General features: G+C 37.5%; 1 protein-coding gene across 10 annotated transcripts in view; it reads right to left on the reverse strand.

Annotated features, from left to right (window-relative positions):
- Nucleotides 1-22,470, reverse strand: part of PDE4D (phosphodiesterase 4D) — a 1,514,231-nt gene that overhangs the window by 441,082 nt on the left and 1,050,679 nt on the right. Inside the window, exon 1 of one of the 10 annotated variants that reach the window (XM_066375410.1) lies at nucleotides 3,360-3,487. The exons of the other annotated variants lie outside the window; for them this stretch is intronic. Coding sequence (XP_066231507.1) covers nucleotides 3,360-3,487 — 128 coding nt within the window. Of the gene's footprint in view, nucleotides 1-3,359; nucleotides 3,488-22,470 lie in introns of those variants that run through there. 10 annotated transcript variants of the gene reach the window in all.

Here is a 22,470-nt window from a genome sequence, read left to right on the forward strand (position 1 = left end):
TTTGACTTTGGGTGATGGGTATGCAACATAATTGAATGACAAGATAACCTGGACATGTTTTCTTTGAATATATGTACCCTGATTTATTGATGTCGCTCCATTAAAATTAATAAAAATTTATTTATAAAAAAAATAAAAAAATAAATATGTATACATTTAAAAAAGATAGTGTAAAAGCAAATGTTGGTCTAGGCCATGAGTGAATGATTATGGGTTCCAAATTTAAAAGGTTCTATTAAATGAAGATTTATTATTCACAATGTGAAACTGTTTCCCTTTGGTACAGAAATAAGTATTTTTTTTGTATTTTGCAATGTCTAATTTTTTCAGGTTCAGGCTCATTAATGGGGTATATTTTTAATAAACATAAAGCCACCAGTTATTCAGGAATCATAGTCCAGTTCCTATCTCACTTATACAGTCAGTAGTAAATTGTTTCTATGGGCTATATCACCCTGAAATTCATATGTGGATGCCCTAGTCCGTAGTACCTCAGAATGTGACTGTATTAGACACAGGTCTTTTAAAGTGGTAATCAAAGAGAGAGATCTCTGGAGAAACCAAACCTGTTGACAACTTGATCTTGAACTTCCAGTATCCAGAACTGTGAGAAGACAAATTTCTGTTGTTTGTCTTCAGAAGACAAATGCCCCGTCTGTGGCATATTGTTAAGGCAGCCCTAACAAACCAATATACCATTTGAGTTAATCAGCTGGTTGATTGGTCAGAAATACAAGTGTGCAACTTTGTATTCTTTCCCTGAGAAAATAGATTGATTAATATAGACTCAAAGTCACTGCAGTCATTCCTTTTTTCAAGCTCTTTGTACCCTGGTTTGCTCCTCTGTCCCATAATAGGGAGAAAACGCCTACCTATAGGATTTAGGAGAACAGAGGCCAGAGAGTGGTTGAGTGAAGGAGGCAGCAACAAGGGGGAGCCCAGAGACAGCACAGTTTCTGAGCCTGTCAGCCAGAAACACAGCACTGTCCTGGTGTGGAAAGCAGGACCTAGACATGCTCTGGGGTGCTGGTGAGTCCAGTCTCACCCCTTTTCCTGCTCCTGGTTTTGGTTTTCTATTTTTCTGAAAAATGTTTGTGTGTGTGTGAGAGAGTTTTTACATTGGAGCAGGATAAACAGAACTGAGCTTCTATCACATTTCAGAATTACAATATGTTTTCCCTCCAAGAACGCCCCTCTGTCACCCCCCATGGTGATTTTTTCCCTTTTACTATGAGAAGCTTTACTAGTGTGTGTGCGCGCGCGCGCACGAGCATGCGCACACACAAACAAGTACACAAGAGTATAGGATTGAATTTGCTATTTATAACTGAAATGAATGCTATTTCAGGTTCTGCTTTGCTGACCTGGTAAAAACAAAGCCATGATCCCCAATTACTTAAGCCAGTGGTCTCAAGTCAGTGTTTACAGCTTCTACAGGGGAATAAGGAAGGGGAATTCAACTGATCCAGGAGAACAGCAGAGGCAACACTGTTGCCAAAGACTCCTGAGGGGGCACCCAGGGAAGTGATATATAGGCCTATGCCAAGATGGGTAACAGCTGCTTTCTCCTCATTGACTTACTAAACAAACGGTTACTGTCTGATCTGCCCCGGCCTCTATGCTAGGCACAACAGATATAACAGCAAACACGGCATGATCTGTACACTCAAAACCCTGCAGTCTAATTGAGTGAGAAAGGGGTAAAAGTTCAGTTAAATCAGATTACTCAATTTCTATGATTAAAATTGAGGCATCAAAATTGCAAAAAATTAAATAAAAAGTAATTTTCTTGCAAGAGAAAATAGAGCCTTAGAATTTGTTGAAGCTACAAAAAAATTAAAAGGAAATTTTTTTAAAAATCACAAATGTAGAAAATTTTAGGATTACAGATGGTAGGACTGTCATTATCTTCAACACTAAACTTAATTAGATTTAGTAGTGTTAACTGTTTTGTTAATGTCTTCTTTGCTGCTCTTGAAATAAAAATTCAGAAGCATCAAATGACCACGTGGTCATACTTCTAACATAGCTAATTTTCAATTTAGAAATTATTTCCCTGTGTCCCAAGACAACATGTTATTTCTTCAATAAGTCATTATTTTAATAAGGATACACTTGAATTTAAATTGAGCTATATTTTGCATGATTAGAATTTTCTATTTTATTCTCCTCACTTAGTGAAAAGCCAGATTTAAAAAAAAAAATCTGATCTCAATCTCATGCTTCATTGAAAACTAACCCCAAAGCATTTCTGAAGGTTTGGAAACATTCTTTTTTTTTAATCACTCAAATGTCTGAATTTTACTTCGTGTTTACAGTAAGGTCAAATCTGGCAGAATGCATGCTTTGTATGTGAGTTTGAATATGTGTAATAAGAAAAATAAAAGTAGAAGAGTAAGATAATAATGGTATTCTTCAAGTAAAATATGTTGCTTTAAGAATTTTGGATTTTTATTTCAAGAATTCATAAAATTAGGGAGAACTGGCCATTTTCACAGAGAATGAGACATCCTTACAAAATGCTTCTGAAGTTCACTGTGAAATACTGAATAAAAGGATTTTGCATAAACCAAAATTGAGGGATGATTTTTGGACACATTAGTCAACCATCTCATCCCTAGTCTGACGCTGCGTAAGAAAAGCTAGAAGATAGAAAGGGTCTAATTAGTGCATACCATCCTTTTTTAATGGAAACGACTGAGCTCAACTTCAAAATTTCTAATTATACAAGAGTTTGCCTGTATGGTGTGTGTGTACGTGAGCGAGTATGTGTGAGCATGGGTGTGTGCATGTGTGTGTTTGTGTATGTGTTTGTGGAGACTGTTGTGAGTTAGCAGAATTCTAGAACACTGAACTAGAAATGACATCTTTTCATAGGAAAAATACCTAACCTTATTCTGGCCTACATAGCGACAACATGAAAATGAATGCTTTTTTTTGTAGAATTTTAACATATAAATTGAACATCGACAATAAACCATGTTATGCATAGATTATGAGATCCAGGGTATTTGGTATCAAGAGGCATCAACAAATATATCTACCATAGTATTTTATAAAATTGTCTTTCAAATATTCATCATGGATGATTCTGGTGGTAATATGAGCATTAATAAATAGTCTTCACATTTTAAAAGTCTACAATCCCTGAAACCAGATCAGCTTTTGCTAAATAACTAAACTAAGAATATTTTCTAGCTTTTTCCTTTGGTTAATTTTTTTCTAACTATCCAGTAGGCTGAATTTTAAAACTGACCTCTCACCATGACCCTCCCAGCTCAGCAGACCTCCAAAAGAGTTATCAATGTAACAAAGCACATTTTCACTGACAAACAACTAGAAGAAAGGAAATCAGTTACCGTCTCCTCTGTGGCTTAATATCAATTGGCTTGTTGATGGCATAAGGCGATCCATGAACATAATAAGCACTTCGGAATCGAGCCACCTTCCCCAGTGTTAGGTACTCACAGCCGGTTGGCAAACTCATTTTATCCGAAAGGCAGGAAGTAAAAACAAATCTTAGTAGTCAGACCAGCATTCCTGGGAACGCTGGAAAAACGAGTCTGATAATGGATTTCAGACATATGCTGCTCACTGGTCGCCGGGTGCTGCTCTTTCTCAAAAGTAAATGCATGTTTCTCTGGGGCTACATGCACTACCTTGTTTTCTGCTCATGGATACAGGAAGCTTGTTGCTTACTTCTAACCAGAGTCGTGCTCTGAACAATTATTGGCTGAGCAGATGAAGCACAATTTCTGTAGCTCCACAAAAACCTTTTTCCACTCAAACCAAATCACTGAGTAGGGAGGCAGCAAGGTTCAGTCCATTTTTGTCTAATGTCTAAAAGAACATTAACCTAATGTAACAGTGGTTGGGAAATCATGGTATTTACTTATATCCCAAGCATGTATCTGATGGGGAGAAAACAATCAATTATTTGGTATATTTTCAAAATTGTTTGCTAAAAGATGCTTAGAAAATGAGATAGGCACATAGAAATGATGAGGGGTGGTTTACCAATTCTCTGGTAAAAAAAATTCTTGTTCACAAATTACCATTCATAATAGAATTTAGCCCTTCAGGAACATAAATATTATAAGCAAAAGCCTTTGGATATAATAACTTCTTGACTTTGATAGTGATTTTTTTTTCTTATTAGAAACATCCTCTCAGAAAAACAACCTCTAACTGCTTGTTTGACGAAGACCTATTGAAAAATTAATAGGAAGTTCTTACAGTTTGTAAACCAAAATTTTGTAACAGTGAAAGACAAATTAACACTGTAAATGATGCCAAATAATTCTACGTAAGGCAGCAGAGTTTCAGAGAAAAGCTTCAGCTTCAGTGAGCCCACAGTTCTTACTACCCCTCACCCCTTTTCTTAGTGTTATAGCAACAAAACCACCAGGGCCTTTGGTTGTAGCCTAACGATAGAAGGAGTTCAGAGTACTAGGCAGAATAATTTTGAAATCTGAAAAATGATTTGTTATCCAGGATTTGAATAAACACAACCTATTTATTTATGAGTCCTGGTACTTGGCCAAATACAAAGTGTGCTGAGAGAAAGCTATATTTCATTCTGTTGTGACCAAATCCAGACACTGTTTGGGTTTAGATAAGACATCATTTAAATTCAGATATTTTTGAAGTTTGAATGGGAAGAAAATCTGCCATTTGACAGTAAGCATTTCTATCCAATGATTCTCTTTTTTTGTAATTCTTTATTGCAAAATGATATATGCTCATTTTAACATGTCAGAAGTGGGTAAATAAAAATGCTTCCTGTTTTTTCCTTTCTAATAATCCCACCCTTTTCCTTTATGCTAATTCTATCAATGTATATATAGACATATACATATAAGCACACACACACATACACAAACATATATACTTACAGACATATAATGCTTCTCCTTCCTTTTTGTGTAAAGAAAATATTTATAATCCTCTATAAATATTTTTGTACTTAAATATATCATGGACACTTTTCCAGTTAATACATAGAAATCTAGTGTGTTCTTTTTAGTAGTTACATAAAATTTTATAGAATGGATATACTATTATTTACTCAAGTAATCCTTTATTGACAAACATATAATTTTGGATTTCTATAAACGATAAACACATTTGTTGATATATTCTTATAATTGGTGCTTTTATTTCTGAAAGTGGGTTGTTAAATCACAAAATGTGTGTAGTTTTCCTCTAATAGGCTATGGCAGTTCACACTCCTATAAGTCATGTAGGAAGATGTCCGTTTCCTCACACCCGTGACAATGCCATTGACATTCTCTTTATAGCATAAAAATAAGGTATCCAGCTCTTCAAAATGCCAAGTGATTCCCTACGGTTCCTTACTAAAATGAAACTGATGTTAAGATGATTGCAAAGATGGGGTAGTCTACCTGAACTGAAATATACTAGGCAGAAGTCTGGAATATCATCAAAATAAAAAAATAGCCATGCAAAGTACAGTTAGCAAAGAATTTTTTTTTACTTAATTTGCACAATTAAGGGGAGATAAAATATAGAAGGATACCCTGCTATGTTTTCACTCTTAAGTATATTTTTCTTAATCAGGATAATGTTTCATAATTTGAAGAACCATAAAATATTTTTACAATATGGAGGTAGGTAGTATCTAATGACTGACTACCCACTAACTGTGATGTACAGTCGTGTACGATTTATAGTTCTTTTTAACTTAAGAGGCCCATTGGACCTATTCCCCCATCTCAGAGCCTTAAGAACAAATGTACATTATTTTTATTGTAGCTAATTTAGAGGTCTTTGTCTAGTACTAGAATATAAGAGCTGCTTCACATAAGAATTCCCTAAAAGGGGTAAAAAAACAAACAAACAAACACCCTGAAGGGCAAGATAAAAATCTTTACAGGAGGGAAATGTGTGTCCTCTGATGGGTAAACGTCCTTGGTTTTCTTAGCAGGGGCATTTTTGCTTATACCTGGCAATGATTCACGACAAGCCTGGCAATGTCTACTGAGGATTACTTGTACTTAAATTGGGATGAGAGGGGATTACTCTAAAATCCAACCTGCCAAGAATCTAGAATCTGTTAGATCGCTAGTCAGTTAGTAGGAAGTGGCCCCTGAGGAAAAAAGAGAATCATCCTATCTTTCACAATATTCTTTCTCTGAGGCCAGGCAGAGGTAATTGGGACTTTACCTTCAGGAAAATAAAAACACACTAGAGAGCTTAATTTCATCTACAGATTAGAACCCTGGTCTGTAGCAGGTTTAGAGCAAAATAGGGCTCAAATCTCACTAAGGAATGGCCAACCGGGCTTACCCACTTATGTTTTGTTTGTTTTTACATAGTTGGATTTCTGTGCAGACGGGCATGGAGTTTAGCACAAATCTTACTCATCACTCCATGAGTCTAAGCTCATGAGAACATGAAAAACAAGGGCAGAAATCATGATAACACCAATTTTCATCAGTACGTTAAGAGTGTGCGTTGCTGGTAATGGTTTTAACAGCAATTAAAGCAATTGCTTACAAGTAACAATTTGAGGCCACAGGACTTTTATTCTAATAATCTCAATATTTATTAACATAGTTTTTTTCAGCTGTTAGTTCTCTCTTGGCCTGAGTTTGGCAATTTGAAAAGCTGGAGGAATTCTTTCAGAGTAGGAGGATTTCATTTGTTTATGACGATATCAAAGTGGAAGAATTGACAGAGTCATTTTCTCTTGCTCGGAAGGACTCCCGTCCTCACCAGAGAACAATGCTGCTGGGGTTCAGTTCAGCCCTTGATCTCCAGGCTCCAGGCTCTTCTCATTTCTGACTCACACACTTCCTAGTGAATGCATCCAATCCAGGGGCTTCAAATATCCATTACGTGATGAAAAACTCACTTTTTTTTTTTTTTTCAAGAGTTCATACCTTTCTGCCATTAAACTGTTCATAGGAAAATTCCACTTGGAAGTCTCACAGGTACCTCATTCCCACAGATATAATGTAATTCACATTGATTCCTCTTCCTCACTCCCCAAACATGTTTGTCCCTGTAATCTCTGGCACTGTCGCCATGCAGCCAACCATCTGACAATCACTTCTAATCAGGCCACAGAACACTAGAGACATGAATAATATTAAATATTATAATATTATATCAACAATAATTATTAGTCATGCTATTAATGGTAACAATAGATTATAGCTAACATTGATCAGATGATTTCTATGTGCTAGACACTGTTATTGTAAGAATTAACCTTTGTAATCTTCATAAAATTGTGAGTTGGACTTACTGTTGTACTCATTTTCTAGATGAGAAAATCAAGGTATAGAGGGACTGAGAAATATGCCCCAAGTCACACAGAGCAGAGCGTTAAATGGTGGAGTCCGAGTTAGGGACCAGTTAATCTGGCTCCAAAGACCAGACTATGTTATATCTCTCTATAGATTGTACTTTCTTTAATATCTCTCTTTTTTATTTTTTTCATATTTTTCTTAAGAGTTAATACTTCTGGTCTTTTTCTCCTTAATTCTATCCTTCACTTAAAGGCCATGTAGATAAATTTAAAATGGAAATCTGAACATGTGATTTTCTTGCATGAAATCATTCAATGGCTCCACTTTTTTAGTGATAAAGTTTAAAATTTAAGTCCCAAAGCTTAGCCCAGAGATCGCCTACTGTCTTGCTCTGACTTCCTCTCCTGTATCGGCCACAAGTACTTCTGGTAGTGTCCTATCCACAGCCTTCTCTATCACAACTCTGGGACTTCACAGATAATGAGCCCGCTGACCAGAACACTCTTCTCTCCTTTCTCTGTTGGAATAACTCTTCAAGTGTCATTTCTTAAAACAACAACAACAAAAAAAAAAAAACCCCTAAAACAAAACAATTCTGTATTCCTCAGTTTTCTTTAGATGCCTCTCATCTATTTTCCCCACTATGTGTGACTCTAGCACATTGTTTCAAAGCAGTTCATACATTTATAACTCTTCCCCATGGCACTATAGTTTCATGAAGGCAGGCATTCTACCTTATTTGACTTTGTAATTTCAGCATCTAGAACAACACTTGCTTGTTACATAAGGTAGCTGAAATGATCAGATACTGGATGCTCCAATGACCTGCCTAACTCCTTCATTCTCAGCTATTCCTCCAGAATAATAACACATATTTTAACTGTTGAAATATATTGGAAGTAGTTTTGTTTAACACAGGGATTGGAAAGTAGGCCTGGTCCCAGTTTCATTTAATAGGAACAGAAGTTCTGTTCATTTCAGTTTTTATATCCAACAAAATGCTATGACTACTGATAATCTTATTTTAACAAACCTATCATACATCCAAAGTTTAGGTTGAGTTAATGTGAGATAAAATTAACTGAATAAAATAATGCTTGTTCATTGAAGTTTCAGGCAGGCCATCTCTCCAAGCTTTTTATAAACTGTTTGAATATTAAATAGTGACATTTTGCTTTAGAATATATAAAAATGGCAATAAGTGAGTTTAATATACATGGTGGGCTCTGACAACATGACTTCTTCAACAGATGTCCTACACTACTTCCCACACTCTCATCCTTAAAAAGCACAGTCTACTTGCCAAAATATACACTGTTGCCAAAATGCAGCTGCCAAAGAATTTTCAACAGTAGGAACCAGTAGAAAGAAGTAAAGTACTTTTAAGCTTATTTCCAAATATCCAAATGTCTTTTACCATTATAAAATCTGGAGATTAAAAATAATCACTCTGTCAACTAGCTGGTCAAGCAAAGAGGAGGTGTCTTTGGTAAACATTGTTCTATGTTTGATTGCTAGATAATGTTTTTAAAAAATGTCAATTCATTCTTCTACCTTACTGTTAGCCAGCTAGGCAGCATGAGTTCAACGTCTACTGTGTAGACATACTAGAAGTGGATAGTATAATTCTTATCTAGGAAGAAAAGTCATATAATCCATTTGATATTCAACTCAGGTATCATGACAGGACTCATTTCAAATGACAATACCATGAAATAGAAATGAAAAGTGGCACAGCATCAGTGATCCTATCTGAAATTTTGTGGTTGGCTAACATTACTTTAAGTTTATATTCAACCTATACCATTGTTTACTTTCTTAAATTATATGCTTTCTCGCATTTTCTAAATCACAAGGTGGGTAGATCTATGGCTTATTCCTATTTAAATTCTTCACAGTGTTTGGTACATTGCTTTACACATGGCAGGTGCACGGAAAATATTGGTTGCACTCATATTTTTTCTTCGTTATTTTTTTTAAACCAGGGGTCCGTATGCTTTAGTTTGCTTGAAGAGCAAATATCTATTATCCTGGAATAATTATTAAATGGTGCCTTCTTTTACTTCCAAGAATATCATTGGATTGTAAATTATACAGTTATTGTCTGGCTCTGGAACTGTCCACTTCCAAGGCTGGCTTGGCCACTATGCTGAAGGCAACTCAGAGGCAAAGACTGAGTCTTACTCACTTTTGGTTCTTTCAATCTATCTCTGTACCTCAGTTCTTCCAGGTTTGGCTCTGGTGACCCAACAAACAATGATATCATAGGGAAACTCATAATAGATTCATTCAGGTAGAATAAAGTAGAGGAAAAAGAAAATGTAAAGGAGTAATACACAGAGGTAGATTAAATAGGTAAATATCGACCTGGACATACTAAATTTAGATGATACAAAAGTTATCCCCTGAATTAAAATCTCTATAATAGTAAAATATTATTGCCATTGTTAAGTACCTCTAGACCCTGGGTCCATTCATCACAATTCAGGAGCTATTTATAATTGAGGGAAAGATCAAGAATGAGAATATTTGCCTGACCAGGTGGTGGTGCAGTGGATAGAGCGTCAAACTGGAATGTGGAGGATCCAGGTTCGAGACCTCGAGTTCGCCAGCTTGAGCACGAGTTCATCTGGTTTGAGCAAGGCTCACCAGTTTGAGCCCAAGGTCACTGGCTTGAGCAAAGGGTCACTCGGTCTGCTATAGCCCCCCCGGTCAAGGCACATATGAGAAATCAATCAATGAACAACTTCTGAACCGCAATGAAGAATTGATATTTTTCATCTCTCTTCCTTCCTGTCTGTCTGTCCCTGTCTGTCCCTCTCTCTGACTCTCTCTGTCTCTACCACAAGAAAAAAAAAAAAAGAATGAGAATATTCGTTTTGAATACAAGTGACTTTGGTTATCAAAAATGAGTTAGGTAAGCCTGGAGAGATATGCCACCTTTCTAGGATCAGATTTCAGGACACTTATACTTTATTCATTCATTCAAAAAATATTTATCAAGTGACTGGCCTGTGGTGGCGCAGTGGATAAAGTGTTGACCTAGAGCACTGAGGTTGCTGTTTTGAAACCCCAGGCTTGCCTGGTCAAGGTACCTATGGGAGTTGATGCTTCCTGCTCCTCCCCCCTTCTCTCTCTCCTCCCTAAAATGAATAAGTAAAATCTTAAAAAAATAAAACAATGTAAAAAGATACTGATCAAGTTACTATTGTTGGTGTTGGGAATCTGGAAGCAAACAAAATAGACATGTATCTTGCCTTCATGGAACTGAGATTCTAGTAGAGGGAAACATGGACATAAGTAAGTAAAATATATGAGAAGTGCCTGACCAGGTGGTGCCTCAGTGGATAGAGCGTCAACACTGAGGACCCAGGTGTGAAACCCCAAGGCTGCTGGCTTGAGCACAGGGTCATAGACATGACCCCAAGGTCACTGGCTTGAGCCAGGGGTCACTGGCCAGACTGAAGCCCCCTCGTCAAGGCACGTAGAAGAAACAATCAGTGAACAGCTAAAGTGCCACAACTACAAGTTGATGCTTCTCATCCCTCTCCCTTCCTGTCTCTTTCTCTGTCTCTCTCTCATTAATATATATGTATATATACATATATACATACATATATATATATGTATGTATATATACATATATACATACATATATATATATGTATGTATATATGAGAAGTGCTAAGTGATAGAGAGAAAAATACAGCAGAGAAAGGACCCAAGTGATTCAGAGATAGGGATGAGGAAGAAGACTGTTTCACTGACATGGAACCCTAGGGGGTAGGTTCTGGGGAGTGTGAGATGACGAAGGGGTTGGTCTTCCTATGGTGACTGAATCAAAAGGGGATAAAAAGAAAAGGAGACTATAGAGGTGAAGAGGCAGGTGCTGGCTGGGCAGTGTTTGGTACAATATTTGTTGAATAAAAAAGTGAGAGAATTAGTGCATGCCTTCAACAAATCTTAGCTCCAATCCTGAGAGACAGTGAATCAACCACCCAGGAAAAAAAATCTAATGAAGCTATTAATGACTTAGAATGTAGCGTTGTTAAGAGTCTACCAGTCCCTAAGCTGAAACCTTCCTCTTAATTTGTGGAAGAGCTCCGTTTTTTCTTTTTTCTTTTCCTGTCATAATTCATTCTTTTGTTGATGGACCATAGTGATGTTGGTCACTAGATAATATAAGTAACTGTGATTTAGCAACTGCTTAGAATTTTCCTGTTAAATTTGATGAATTAATGCCAAATCCAGGTAACACAGAACATAAAGGCAATTACAGAAAACATAAAACAGTGATAAATTAAGAGTAAATCAGTTACAGGTAATATAGGCTCTCATTAACTACCTCAATTATTTAGCACCAGAAGCTGGTGATAAAATTTTTAATAGTGTTACCTTCTCTCTGCTCATTACCCTCAGACAAATAAATTCATGAATTAGTCACTACAAATGACAATTATAGCTAATATCTATTGAGCACTTAATTGGTGTCATCAGGCACTATGCTAAGAACTTTCCATGTAATTTCTTATAATTGAAAGATTTATTAGAAGTGATTGGAAATGTAGTTCGCTCAATGCATGAATGCTCTCTTGGGAGCAGCAGGTACCTGGTTCTGCTCAAGCCCCTCCTGATAGAAGAAAAACCCTTGCTTTATGCTGCATGCTCATCTTTGAGCAGATTCAAATATTGTGAATTTCTTTGTTACCAAACTAGATTTCACCCTTCCACAAGTACTATTTTTTGATCTTAGATCTGGAGTCATTCAAAAATAATCTGATTATTTTTTATTCTGTCAGCCCTGTAACTATCTGCCATCCAAGTACTAACCAGGCCCGACCCTGCTTAGCTTCCGAGATCAGATGGGATCAGGCGCGTTCAGAGTGGTATGGCCGCAGACCCTGTAACTATCTAATGATAGCTTTCACACTCTCCCTTTTCTAGGCCAGATACATTGTCTCAATTTTCTTTTTATTTTTCTTTTTATTCAGTGAGATGAAGGGAGGCAGAGACAGACTCCTGCATGTACCCTGACTGGATCCACCTGGCAAGCTCACTAGCAGGTGATGCTCTGCCCCTCTGGGGAGTTGCTCCATTGCTCAGCAACCGAGCTCTTTTAAGAGCCTGAGGTGAAGGCCATGGAGTCATCCTCAGTGCCTGGGGCCAACTCGCTCTATTAGAGCCATGGCTTCAGGAGCAAAAGAGAGAGATAGGGAGAAATTAGAGGGGAGAGGGGTGGAGAAGCAGATGGCTGCTTCTCCTGTGTGCCCTGACTGGAAATTGAAGCTGGGACATCCACATATTGGGCCAATGCTCTACCACTGAGGCAACAGCTAGGGCCTAGTTTTCTTGATTGTTCTTAATATGCCATAATTTCTATATGCTTCACCATTCTGGTAACATGTTTCTGGAGTTATGCATGCTTGCTAATTCATCTTAAAGTGGTATCTGAAGTTAAACTGACACTCTAGGTGAGCTACAACTATTGAGCGGCAGGGAGAGGTGATCATCTCAATTTGTACATTATAAATCTACAAATGAGGCTTAAGACAGAACTCTCCTCATACACTTAATCCATGAACCATCTCCCTTGGGATTCTAAAATCCAATTCAGATTCCTTGTAAATTTTAAATTGCAGGAATTTTTATTAGCGAGAATAAATAACTGTTGGTCCAGTGTTTTCACTTCTACTTTTGAGTCCATTTTTCTGTATAATGATTGAATGAATAACATTCCATCTTGTCAAACATTTATTTTTTATTGAGTATTCTTCATTTATGTTCTTCAACTGGTAATAAATCTAACTGCATTTTTATTTAGCCCACATACCCATTATACAGTATCTACAATTATATACTACAGAGATGTTTTCAAATACCTTACCAAAATAAAAATATACTATCTCTACAGCATTTTCTTGATTTACCAGACAAGTGATAGTGAGATTACGACAAATTTTGTGTGAATTAGCAAATGCAAATGATAACAATGGGCTTTGGGACTTGAAATTTTTATTAATAAGACCACAAACTTTGTGAGAAAGAAGTAAAAGAAATGATAGGCAGCACCTTGGAAGATCACTATCATTCAAATAGTAAATTGACTTTGTAGAAAAACCAATTTAGTTGCGACCAGTGCAGTGTAATATGTGGGTAACATCAAATAGAAATATCTAAATGGAGAATGAAAATGTGGTTTGTCAACATTAAGTGTACACAACAGGTAATTCAGTGACAAATCAGCAAGTTAATAGCTGAATACAGAATCAAGAAGGTCAGATGGACAACAAGAAAGATCATAGCAGCGGGTCTTTGAGCTCATTCTACCTTTACAAACATCCAGTTCAAACAGGAAACCTCACTCAAATTAAAGAGTGACACCCAGAACATTCATAGGAGAATTTACTGTGATGAGAACAAACATTTAAATAAATTGGTACCATTAGCCTAGAGATGAGAAGACAGTGATGATTTAACAACATGCCTCAGGGACCTTTCGCAAAGAGTAATGATGTCTACTGCATTCCACCTTCTCCTAGGAAATAAGATATGAGAGAAGCAGAGGGAATGGAAGGCAGCAGCATTGGAAGGTTACCTGAAAGTAGAGTGTTATTAAGCACGAGCATGAGCCTTTCCCAATGCCCGCAAGGGCCTTTCCACCCATACTTGACTCCCATGGCGGTTCATGTAGGAAGAGGACAGCGAAGAATAGATTGTTTATACCCCTGAATTAGGTGTGGGTAAAAGAAATCATTGACTCACACCACCTTGAACATGTGCCACCAAAAGCAGTAACCCTTTTCCTTTTTTAAAAAGAGTTTCCCCTATTTTGCTGCAGTAAAATCAATTTACTTATTTTGCCCTTAGAAAATCCCAGCAGAGTGCAAAACTTTGATAGATACAAAAGGAGAATCAAATGCCCCTGCCAACACAAAGCTTTTAATATTTTTTGGGAAAAAAAAGACTTAAACACATGAATAAATCTGCAGGCAGTATGAGACAATATGTAGTGTGTGGCTCAAACACAAGATGTTGTAAAACCTCAGGGGAAACGAAATCAATATCACTCTGAAGTAAACTCATTCAGTTTACAAAGAGACTCTTAGCCTACACCATGCCAGACAGACAACAAAATCCCCAGATAAAACTGACTGCAGAGTTTCTAAATTATGAATCTGACCATCTGATCATTTCTATGATGAATTTACACAGAGAAGTAGATAAAGACAGCAAATATTATGCTCAAATGCTTACATAATGGTACCTTCAAAGATGGTGTATGTTTGTACTTTGTTTTTTATTTTCATTAAAGAAATAACAGAATTCCTGAACTGCGCGTTCCATTTAGGAAAAAGCATGTACTTGGTTGTTCTTTCGCTGATGGGAAAATCAATATGTGTAATCACACAGAGAAAGAAAAGGTGAGGTCATCGGAATTACCAATGTCATTGCTTTTATGAATGAGAGAGTGCAGTATCTAGAATTTATTTAACATGTGATTATTTTGCTATCATGAACAATGTTAATCCCCCAAAGAACAGATGGTATAAGCATATTTTAAATTATTCAATAAAGTTTTTTTTTTTAAATCACAAACGTGTATTACCAGAGTGGATACATTTGGCATTTAACCCTTGCTTATGTTTTTGTCCTCATATATTCAAAGAGATAACCCTAGTCAACTAAGAAGTATCTCTTTCTTTCTGTTGACCTTGGATACTAAGGTGATGGAAAACAGGTAATGGAAAAAAAGTCACAGAATTTAGCCTGGAGATGCAAAAAACAAAACAAAAACTAAAAAAAGGAAACAGAAAGAGAAGGATCAGCGAAAAGGGGGGAGGAAGGAGGAGAAGGGTAAGGGAAACAGGAAGAGGAAAAGGGAGAGGGGGGGGAGAGGGAGAGACAAGAAAATATATAACTTTTCTTGGGTGGTACAGCAGGGTAACACTGAAGAAGCAATCTTTTGTTAGCAAGTTACTAAGAACTAAACTAGTTGAGATCGAGAAAGAACATACCTAGTCCAATACTCCAGTGACTTCCTTTTATGACAACCTCTTCACATGAAACATACCCTAATTTTAGCCAGTGACTTGACTCACTTTGAAAGGCTCACAATAGCCAAGGTAGTTTGTCTTTTTGTTTTGGGCTCTATCTTTTTTTTTTTTTTTTTTTTTTTTCATTTTTCTGAAGCTGGAAACGGGGAGAGACAGTCAGACAGACTCCCGCATGCGCCCGACTGGGATCCACCTGGCACGTTGGGCTCTATCTTTAAAGCATGATGAGAAAAACAGGAGAAGCTTTCTGGGGTTTCTCTACAGATAGCAGAAGCAACACCAGGGCTTGACTACAGGCCTCTGGCTTTGCTCATAGCTGTAGACAAAGTGGGGTATAATATTTACCCTTGAACATAAAAGAAACAAACTATGGCATAAAAAAGGTGCAGGATGTAGTGGGTGAGCTGATTGTTCTTGGACCACACATGGTGGCTAGCAGACCTGAGTTTGGCCAACATATTGGTTTCTCCCCCACCCCTTTTGAACCAACATTTAAAACACACAGGAAATGTCATGTGAGAGTTGAAATTTGAACTTCTTTTAAAAGTTTACAAGTCTCAGATATGATATCACCCCTATTTCCTACATGGTAAACTGAAACCAGAGCAGAGTATCAGCTGCCTCCTTTTGATGGGGCGGGCATTCTTCAGTTAGACACAATCCCTGCCCAAGTAACCTATGTCAGACAGAGTTCCTCCTGGCTTTTATAAGCATTTGACTTGAAGACATTTCAACTGAAATTCTGAGTTGGGAATGAAGTAAAGCTGTTATTACCTGGTTAAATTCTAATCAAAATATTAGCACTCAGCTAGAGTACATCTTAGTCTTCCCACCACAATTTACTTACGATTTCCAGGAACTGTTTTCAACTCATTACAAACCTTTACAGAAGTTCTACAATTAACTAATTCATATGTATCATCAAGTCTCTACTGTATCGTGAAAAAAATGTTTTTATTTACCAGTACAGACCTGTATTTAAACCAAGATCAATAAGTACAGTCAATATTTGTGAAAGAAGAATCAATCAATAACACATTTTTCATGTACTCAAAAAACATCTATTGAGTCAATGCCAGGAAGCCCTTTCTCAATGGGATATATATATATTGTATATTGCTGGTTTGATTTATGGTGATATGTCTGAAGTTTCTGATAAGTCTGTTGCCAACATTTAAATTCCATTCAATTGATCCCATGCAGACTACACTGCCTGAATATACAGATGCTGCTGGAATTTGTGTGTAATTGTAAAGACAGCCAATTATTTAATTAATTTAAGAAGATTGTCTAACATGACCTTGGTAATACCAAATGTCTTAGTCAAAATTATATGAGATCATATAGACAAAATAACACATTGAACAAATTGTAACCTTTCAAATACTTTTAGACAACATGCAGGCATAAATTAAATTCAGTCTTGCTTAATGCTTTAAATACATTAGCAGAAAATATATACATAGTTTGGGGATTATGTAAGTTTATGTTGCTTGTGTGTGTATATTTACATACTTGTGCAAAGAGAACATAAATCACTTAGAAAAATATAATATCTCCTTCTGCTTCATCATATAATTTATTTTCAATTGCTAGAAATACTAAACAACAGAAAATATGACACATAGCACACACTATGTATGTCACAGTGGTCTTTTGTCACTGATTATCTCTCATGGCCATATATAGCTGTGAGTTGACTAGATATAAAAGAAGCCACATGGTTTAAAGACAGAATTTCCAATAACTAAATAATTTAATCTAGTATTATTTTCTAGATTGGGTGTTTGTTATAATTGAGGCATTTGCTTTAAAGCATTATATGGATTTTTAAAATTAAAAAAAAATTATAAAAGATATTGTATATAATCTATCATCTTATCATCTTATTTCAATTCATTTTTTAAGCAATTACTAAGTAAACTGCCTACAAAGTAATGACAGTGATTTTCTTTTAGCTAAAATATTTTTTCTATTGATTTGAGAAAGAGAGAGAGAGAAAGGCAGAGAAGAATCAATTCGTTGCTCCACTTAGTTGTTCCACTTGTTTGCTCACTGATTGCTTCTCTTGTGCACTGACCAGGGATCTAATCCGTGACCTCAGCACACTGGGATAATGTTTTATCTACTGAGCCACCTGGCCAAGGCCTGATAGTGACTTTTTTAAAACATATATACCATATGCAAATTCTAAGTGTTTCTTATGACTCATTTCAATGGGTAAGTAGAGCTTGCATGTGGAATGAATAAATGAATGACCAGTATTAGGACTGAAGACATATTTGGCATAACCCATTGGGAAATATCATTATAGGCCATTTCCAGTGTGCATAGGAAAAGTTTCTTGATTTTTATAGTCACTTTCCATTTGACCTCCAAATAGCAGTTAGCTAACTGGATAATTCTCTTTATCAGACTTAATACCAAAGGACTTTTGGCAGCGTCATAGAATCACATGCACCTTCAGCAGATGGAGATTTGTCATCAATTAATTAAAATAAAACAAAATAAAAAACATGTGTAGCACAGGCTCTGAAGGGGAAGTTCGAAAGGAGAAGTCCTGAAGCATTTGAACAATGGCAACATCCCTAGAAGAAGTGGACAGGTTTGCACAGGCTTCATTTAGAAAGGTTCCATCTCCATATGATCAATGTATGTGTTCTACTTTGTTGTAGTCAACCTTTCTCCCTTTTTGCTCTTCATAGGTGTTTTAAAAATAGTAAAGCAAAATATATGCAATATCCAATGTCAATGTCAGATGTTAATGCTGTATTTATACCTTTGGTGTGGCAGATTTTAATTAGCGAGTAAGCAGTTAATAAAATGTCAGAAACAGTGAAAAACAATTATAGCTTTAAACATTCTTTTAGTGACTTTGCATCATCTGTGCAGGTGGAGTTGTTTTGAGAGGAATCTAATGAGGGTCAGACTTGTCAGACTGAGCACTACCTTGACAAATTACCCTAGTTTTCTAGTGTTCTGGGTTGGTTCAGATTGACAGTGGCTAAGCTTGAGGCTACATGGACTTTCATGTTCAGGAGGCAAAATGCAATAATAATTTTACCTAATTCAACAACACTAACACTAGATCCATCAACCTCTCTTTCCCAGGATTTGCTTCTCCATACTTTTTCCTCTAGCAAATGCCTAGACATTCTTCAAGATTCCACTGTGATTTCTACTCCTTTCGCAAGATTGCTTGTTAAAATGAAGTGAGGTGGAAAGGTGAAGAGGGCAAAGAAAACACTCCCTCATTTATCTAGTAATTCATTAGCAAGTCAATAAATGCTCATTAGGGTTTCTTTACATGTCACCCACACACTAGGTATGCACAGGTAAATATTACATTGTTTCTGCTCTGAAAAAGCCTTCAGTCTAGTAAAGAAGAGAAACAAGTAAACCAAGCACAACAGAGTTTAAGTGCTATTGGATAGATGTATGAGTTTGTAACCATAGCTAAGAAGAAACAGAGTAGTAATTTGTCTGCATGAGGAAGTAACATTAAGGATAGCGTTAGGGGCAGTACATAGAATATATGTCAGAAAATGTAAGTAGTTTTTATAATTGACTTGAAAAAATATAATACATTGTGTTAATGTCAAACTATTTCATGACTTTCTGACCCCATTCCTTGTGCATGAATTATAGTTCCCTCCCCACTGATGCTAGGCTTGGCATCAGATCACTTTGGCCAATGGCATGTAGTGGAAGAGATTTGTGGCACTGCTTAGCAGAAGCTTTAAAGGCCATTGGGTGGTCCTACCATCTCCCCATTTCTTCTGCCTTCTCAGGATGGGCTGCTCTCAGACTGAGCTCAGGATGAGCTGTTCCTTAATGAAGAGGATAAGGAACAGGGCAACATCCACCAACTAAGAGCAGATAGGTGGCAATAGCAAGAAATAAAAGTATGATTGTAGTCATCCAAATATTAGGTAGCTTGTAGCCTTAGCATAACTAGTCTAAAAGGACTTAAACAAAGAAGAAGGTCACAATCATTAGGGACTGTTTGTGGAAAGACTTTTATTTTCTGTATATAAAGAGAGCTGATGAAGGGAGTGTGCGTTGGTAAAAATAAGGTATTTTGTAAAGTCAAACGGTACCTCTTCTAATTTTTCACACTGTTTCTGATAATACACTCTAAAAAGATGCTCTGGTTGCCATTTGAGGTCAGAATCTCCATGCCACGCATCAGGACCCCCTCAGCCACACTGAAGGAAAAGTCCCATTTACCTTTGCTACACTCTGGGCTCTGTTCTCCCAAGTTCATGCTACGAGTAAGTAGTGCCTGGGAAGGTGGGTTGAGTTGGGAGTACAGACCCTTCAGTTTTCAACACATCAGGGTAGCATAGTAATGATAATCTATGGAAATTTACTATTGAAGTAATTGCAGCTACAATTCAAAACACAGTCTTAACAGTGGTGATTCTCAGTTGTGTTTCTTTTTTCTGTGGCATCACAGAGAGCAAAGGGAAGTATGTTGTAGTTTGGGAAGAAAAATTTTAAAAAGAGAAAATTTAAAAAACCTTTCTCGCCTAACCTGTGGTGGTGCAGTGGATAAAGCATCGACCTGGAATGCTGAGGTCACAGGTTTGAAACCCTGGGCTTGCCTGGTCAAGGCACATATGGGAGTTGATGCTTCCTGCTCCTCCCCCCTTCTCTCTCCTCTCTAAAATAAATAAAGTCTTTTTAAAAAAAGCCTTTCTCTAGGTGAGTCTGTTACTACCCACTACCTCCCACTCAAACGTCCCATGACACCAATTCCAAGCTGAGAGGCCGAGAGGCCTTGCTTTACAGGAGATGTAAAAGATTACCGATCTCACAACAATGAGCCAAAAGATACAAATACTAATACCAGCTGCAGCCGTGTGCTCAAGTGTGACTGGCTTTAATGTACTTTTCCACAGGGCGTTCCCCTTTGCCCAGGACCTCCCTCACCTGCCTGAGATAGCCCTACTTTGGATCTGTTTCTGAGTTTGCTCATATTTTCCTCTGAAATTATTAATGGTCCCCCTTTTACGCCTGGACAGTGAATTATCTGGCCACTCCAAATCTAGGCTCATTACCAAGAAATGTTGAGGCTCAGGAACAGCTGTGCCAGGAATTTTCTACAGCACTCTCTCCTACGAGGCGTATGTAGTTTTCTTCCCTTGTCTACCTCTCTTAAAATGCAAAAACCCAAAGCAACAACAAAAAAGCCTATAACCCTGGCCGGTTGGTTCAGTGGTAGAGCGTCGGTCTGGCGTGCAGAAGTCCCAGGTTCGATTCCTGGCCAGGGCACACAGGAGAAGCGCCCATCTGCTTCTCCACCCCTCCCCCTCTCCTTCCTCTCTGTCTCTCTCTTCCCCTCCCGCAGCCGAGGTTCCATTGGAGCAAAGATGGCCCGGGCGCTGGGGATGGCCCCTCGGCCTCTGCCCCAGACGCTAGAGTGGCTCTGGTCGCAACAGAGCGACGCCCCGGAGGGACAGAGCATCGCCCCCTGGTAGGCGTGCCGGGTGGATCCCGGTCGGGCGCATGCGGGAGTCTGTCTGACTGTCTCTCCCTGTTTCCGGCTTCAGAAAAATACAGGAAAAAAAAAAAAGCCTATAAGAATATCCAACCCAACAAAACCTTGAACTGACTGTACAGAAGTATTCCTTATGAACCATGGAGACTTTGTATTAGATCTTCATATTGAACTCCCTGATCTTACCTCCCTTTTCTTACCTATCACAAAGTCCTTGCAAGGACAGAAATGACATATATCACATAACTGGAGTTGGGAATTGAAAAAAAACTGAAAAGTTTCTTTTCAGTTCTTTAAAAATGCCTACATTCTCATGTGGTCAAGTTGTACAGGTTTTCTCCGTGTCTCATCTCATGCTGTGGTCAGTGGTGTGCATAAGGGACGACAATAGCAGGAAGAGGCCATCCGCTTTGTGGCCCAGCCCACTCTCACTATGAAACAACGCAAGAACACACTTCACTAAGAAACAGTGAGAAAACTGTAGAATGATCTGATTTCCTTGAATCACTTCTATTTATATGGTACTTTTTACTGGACTAGCTGCTTTTCGAAAGTGAAGATTTGGAGTTGTAGCTGACATTTCAGTTACCCACGAACACACATATGTTCACTAAGTTATAGCTGACTGATGGAATTTAGTTTTTATGTGGTGTTTGCTATTTGACAGTTATTTTTTCCAGATTCTGGTTATACGTACCACACTGACATCTACAGCAATGCAATTTCTAGGTGTATATTTTAAGACAAAGTGCTAAGCCAAAGCTCTATTCTAACTATGCAAATGATTTCCAGAAGCCAAATGATTAGCATTCTTAAGGCAAAGAATTTGGAAAAGGTGGAATGTTGTGCATATTACACTGGTGTGAAAGCAAATTACATATTACCTAAGGTTTTTGTGGCACTACAGTCTTTCTTGAAGGCCCCATAAACTCTATGTATAATTGAGCGATGTGTTATTTAGGGTTTTTTTTTTTTAAACATTTTAATTCATCAAGAAAAAATCTCGATTGACCAATCTGTCAGGATTGGCTAGTAACAAAAGTAACATGATAAGTCAGCCTTGTAGCCCAGACTGCATCATTTCCATCTAGTGGTCAAAAGGGTGACTTTATGTAGAGAGGCTTAGCAGCATGAGGGATAAAATGCAAAGAAGAAAGGCTGCAAATATATCTTAACTATAACCCAAGCACCTTACATACATTTTAAAATTCTGACAACTGTTAATCAGCTCCCTATCCCATTTTCCCTAAAGACTATAGCAAATGTTCTTTCTTCTTAAACACTCACTCCCCATTTCCCACATACAGCCCATCCATTTCCCCCTCAAAGAGAAAATAATAATCATCAGAATGAATGTTCTCCATGTTCAGCAACAAAAGTGTCAAACTCATCCACACCTACACTGATGATTTCCTTTCTCCCTGTGTCCACCTTAGGCAAACCCTTCCACCTGTGTTCCGGTGCTCAGTCCCTCTTACATCCTCAGAAACCCAGCTTCTTCTGTTGTCTCCTCACTATTTTCTTCCTCTTTACCAAGTCCTTTCCATAAGAATTCAACTCTAACAACCCACAGACTTGGACACCTGGGAACCATATCCTTCAGGGCTTAGCCTTCTCCAACAAAGGGCAGAGGAGG

This window comes from Saccopteryx leptura, chromosome 1, assembly GCF_036850995.1.
Source record: "Saccopteryx leptura isolate mSacLep1 chromosome 1, mSacLep1_pri_phased_curated, whole genome shotgun sequence".
NCBI classification, from domain to species: Eukaryota; Metazoa; Chordata; class Mammalia; order Chiroptera; family Emballonuridae; genus Saccopteryx; species Saccopteryx leptura.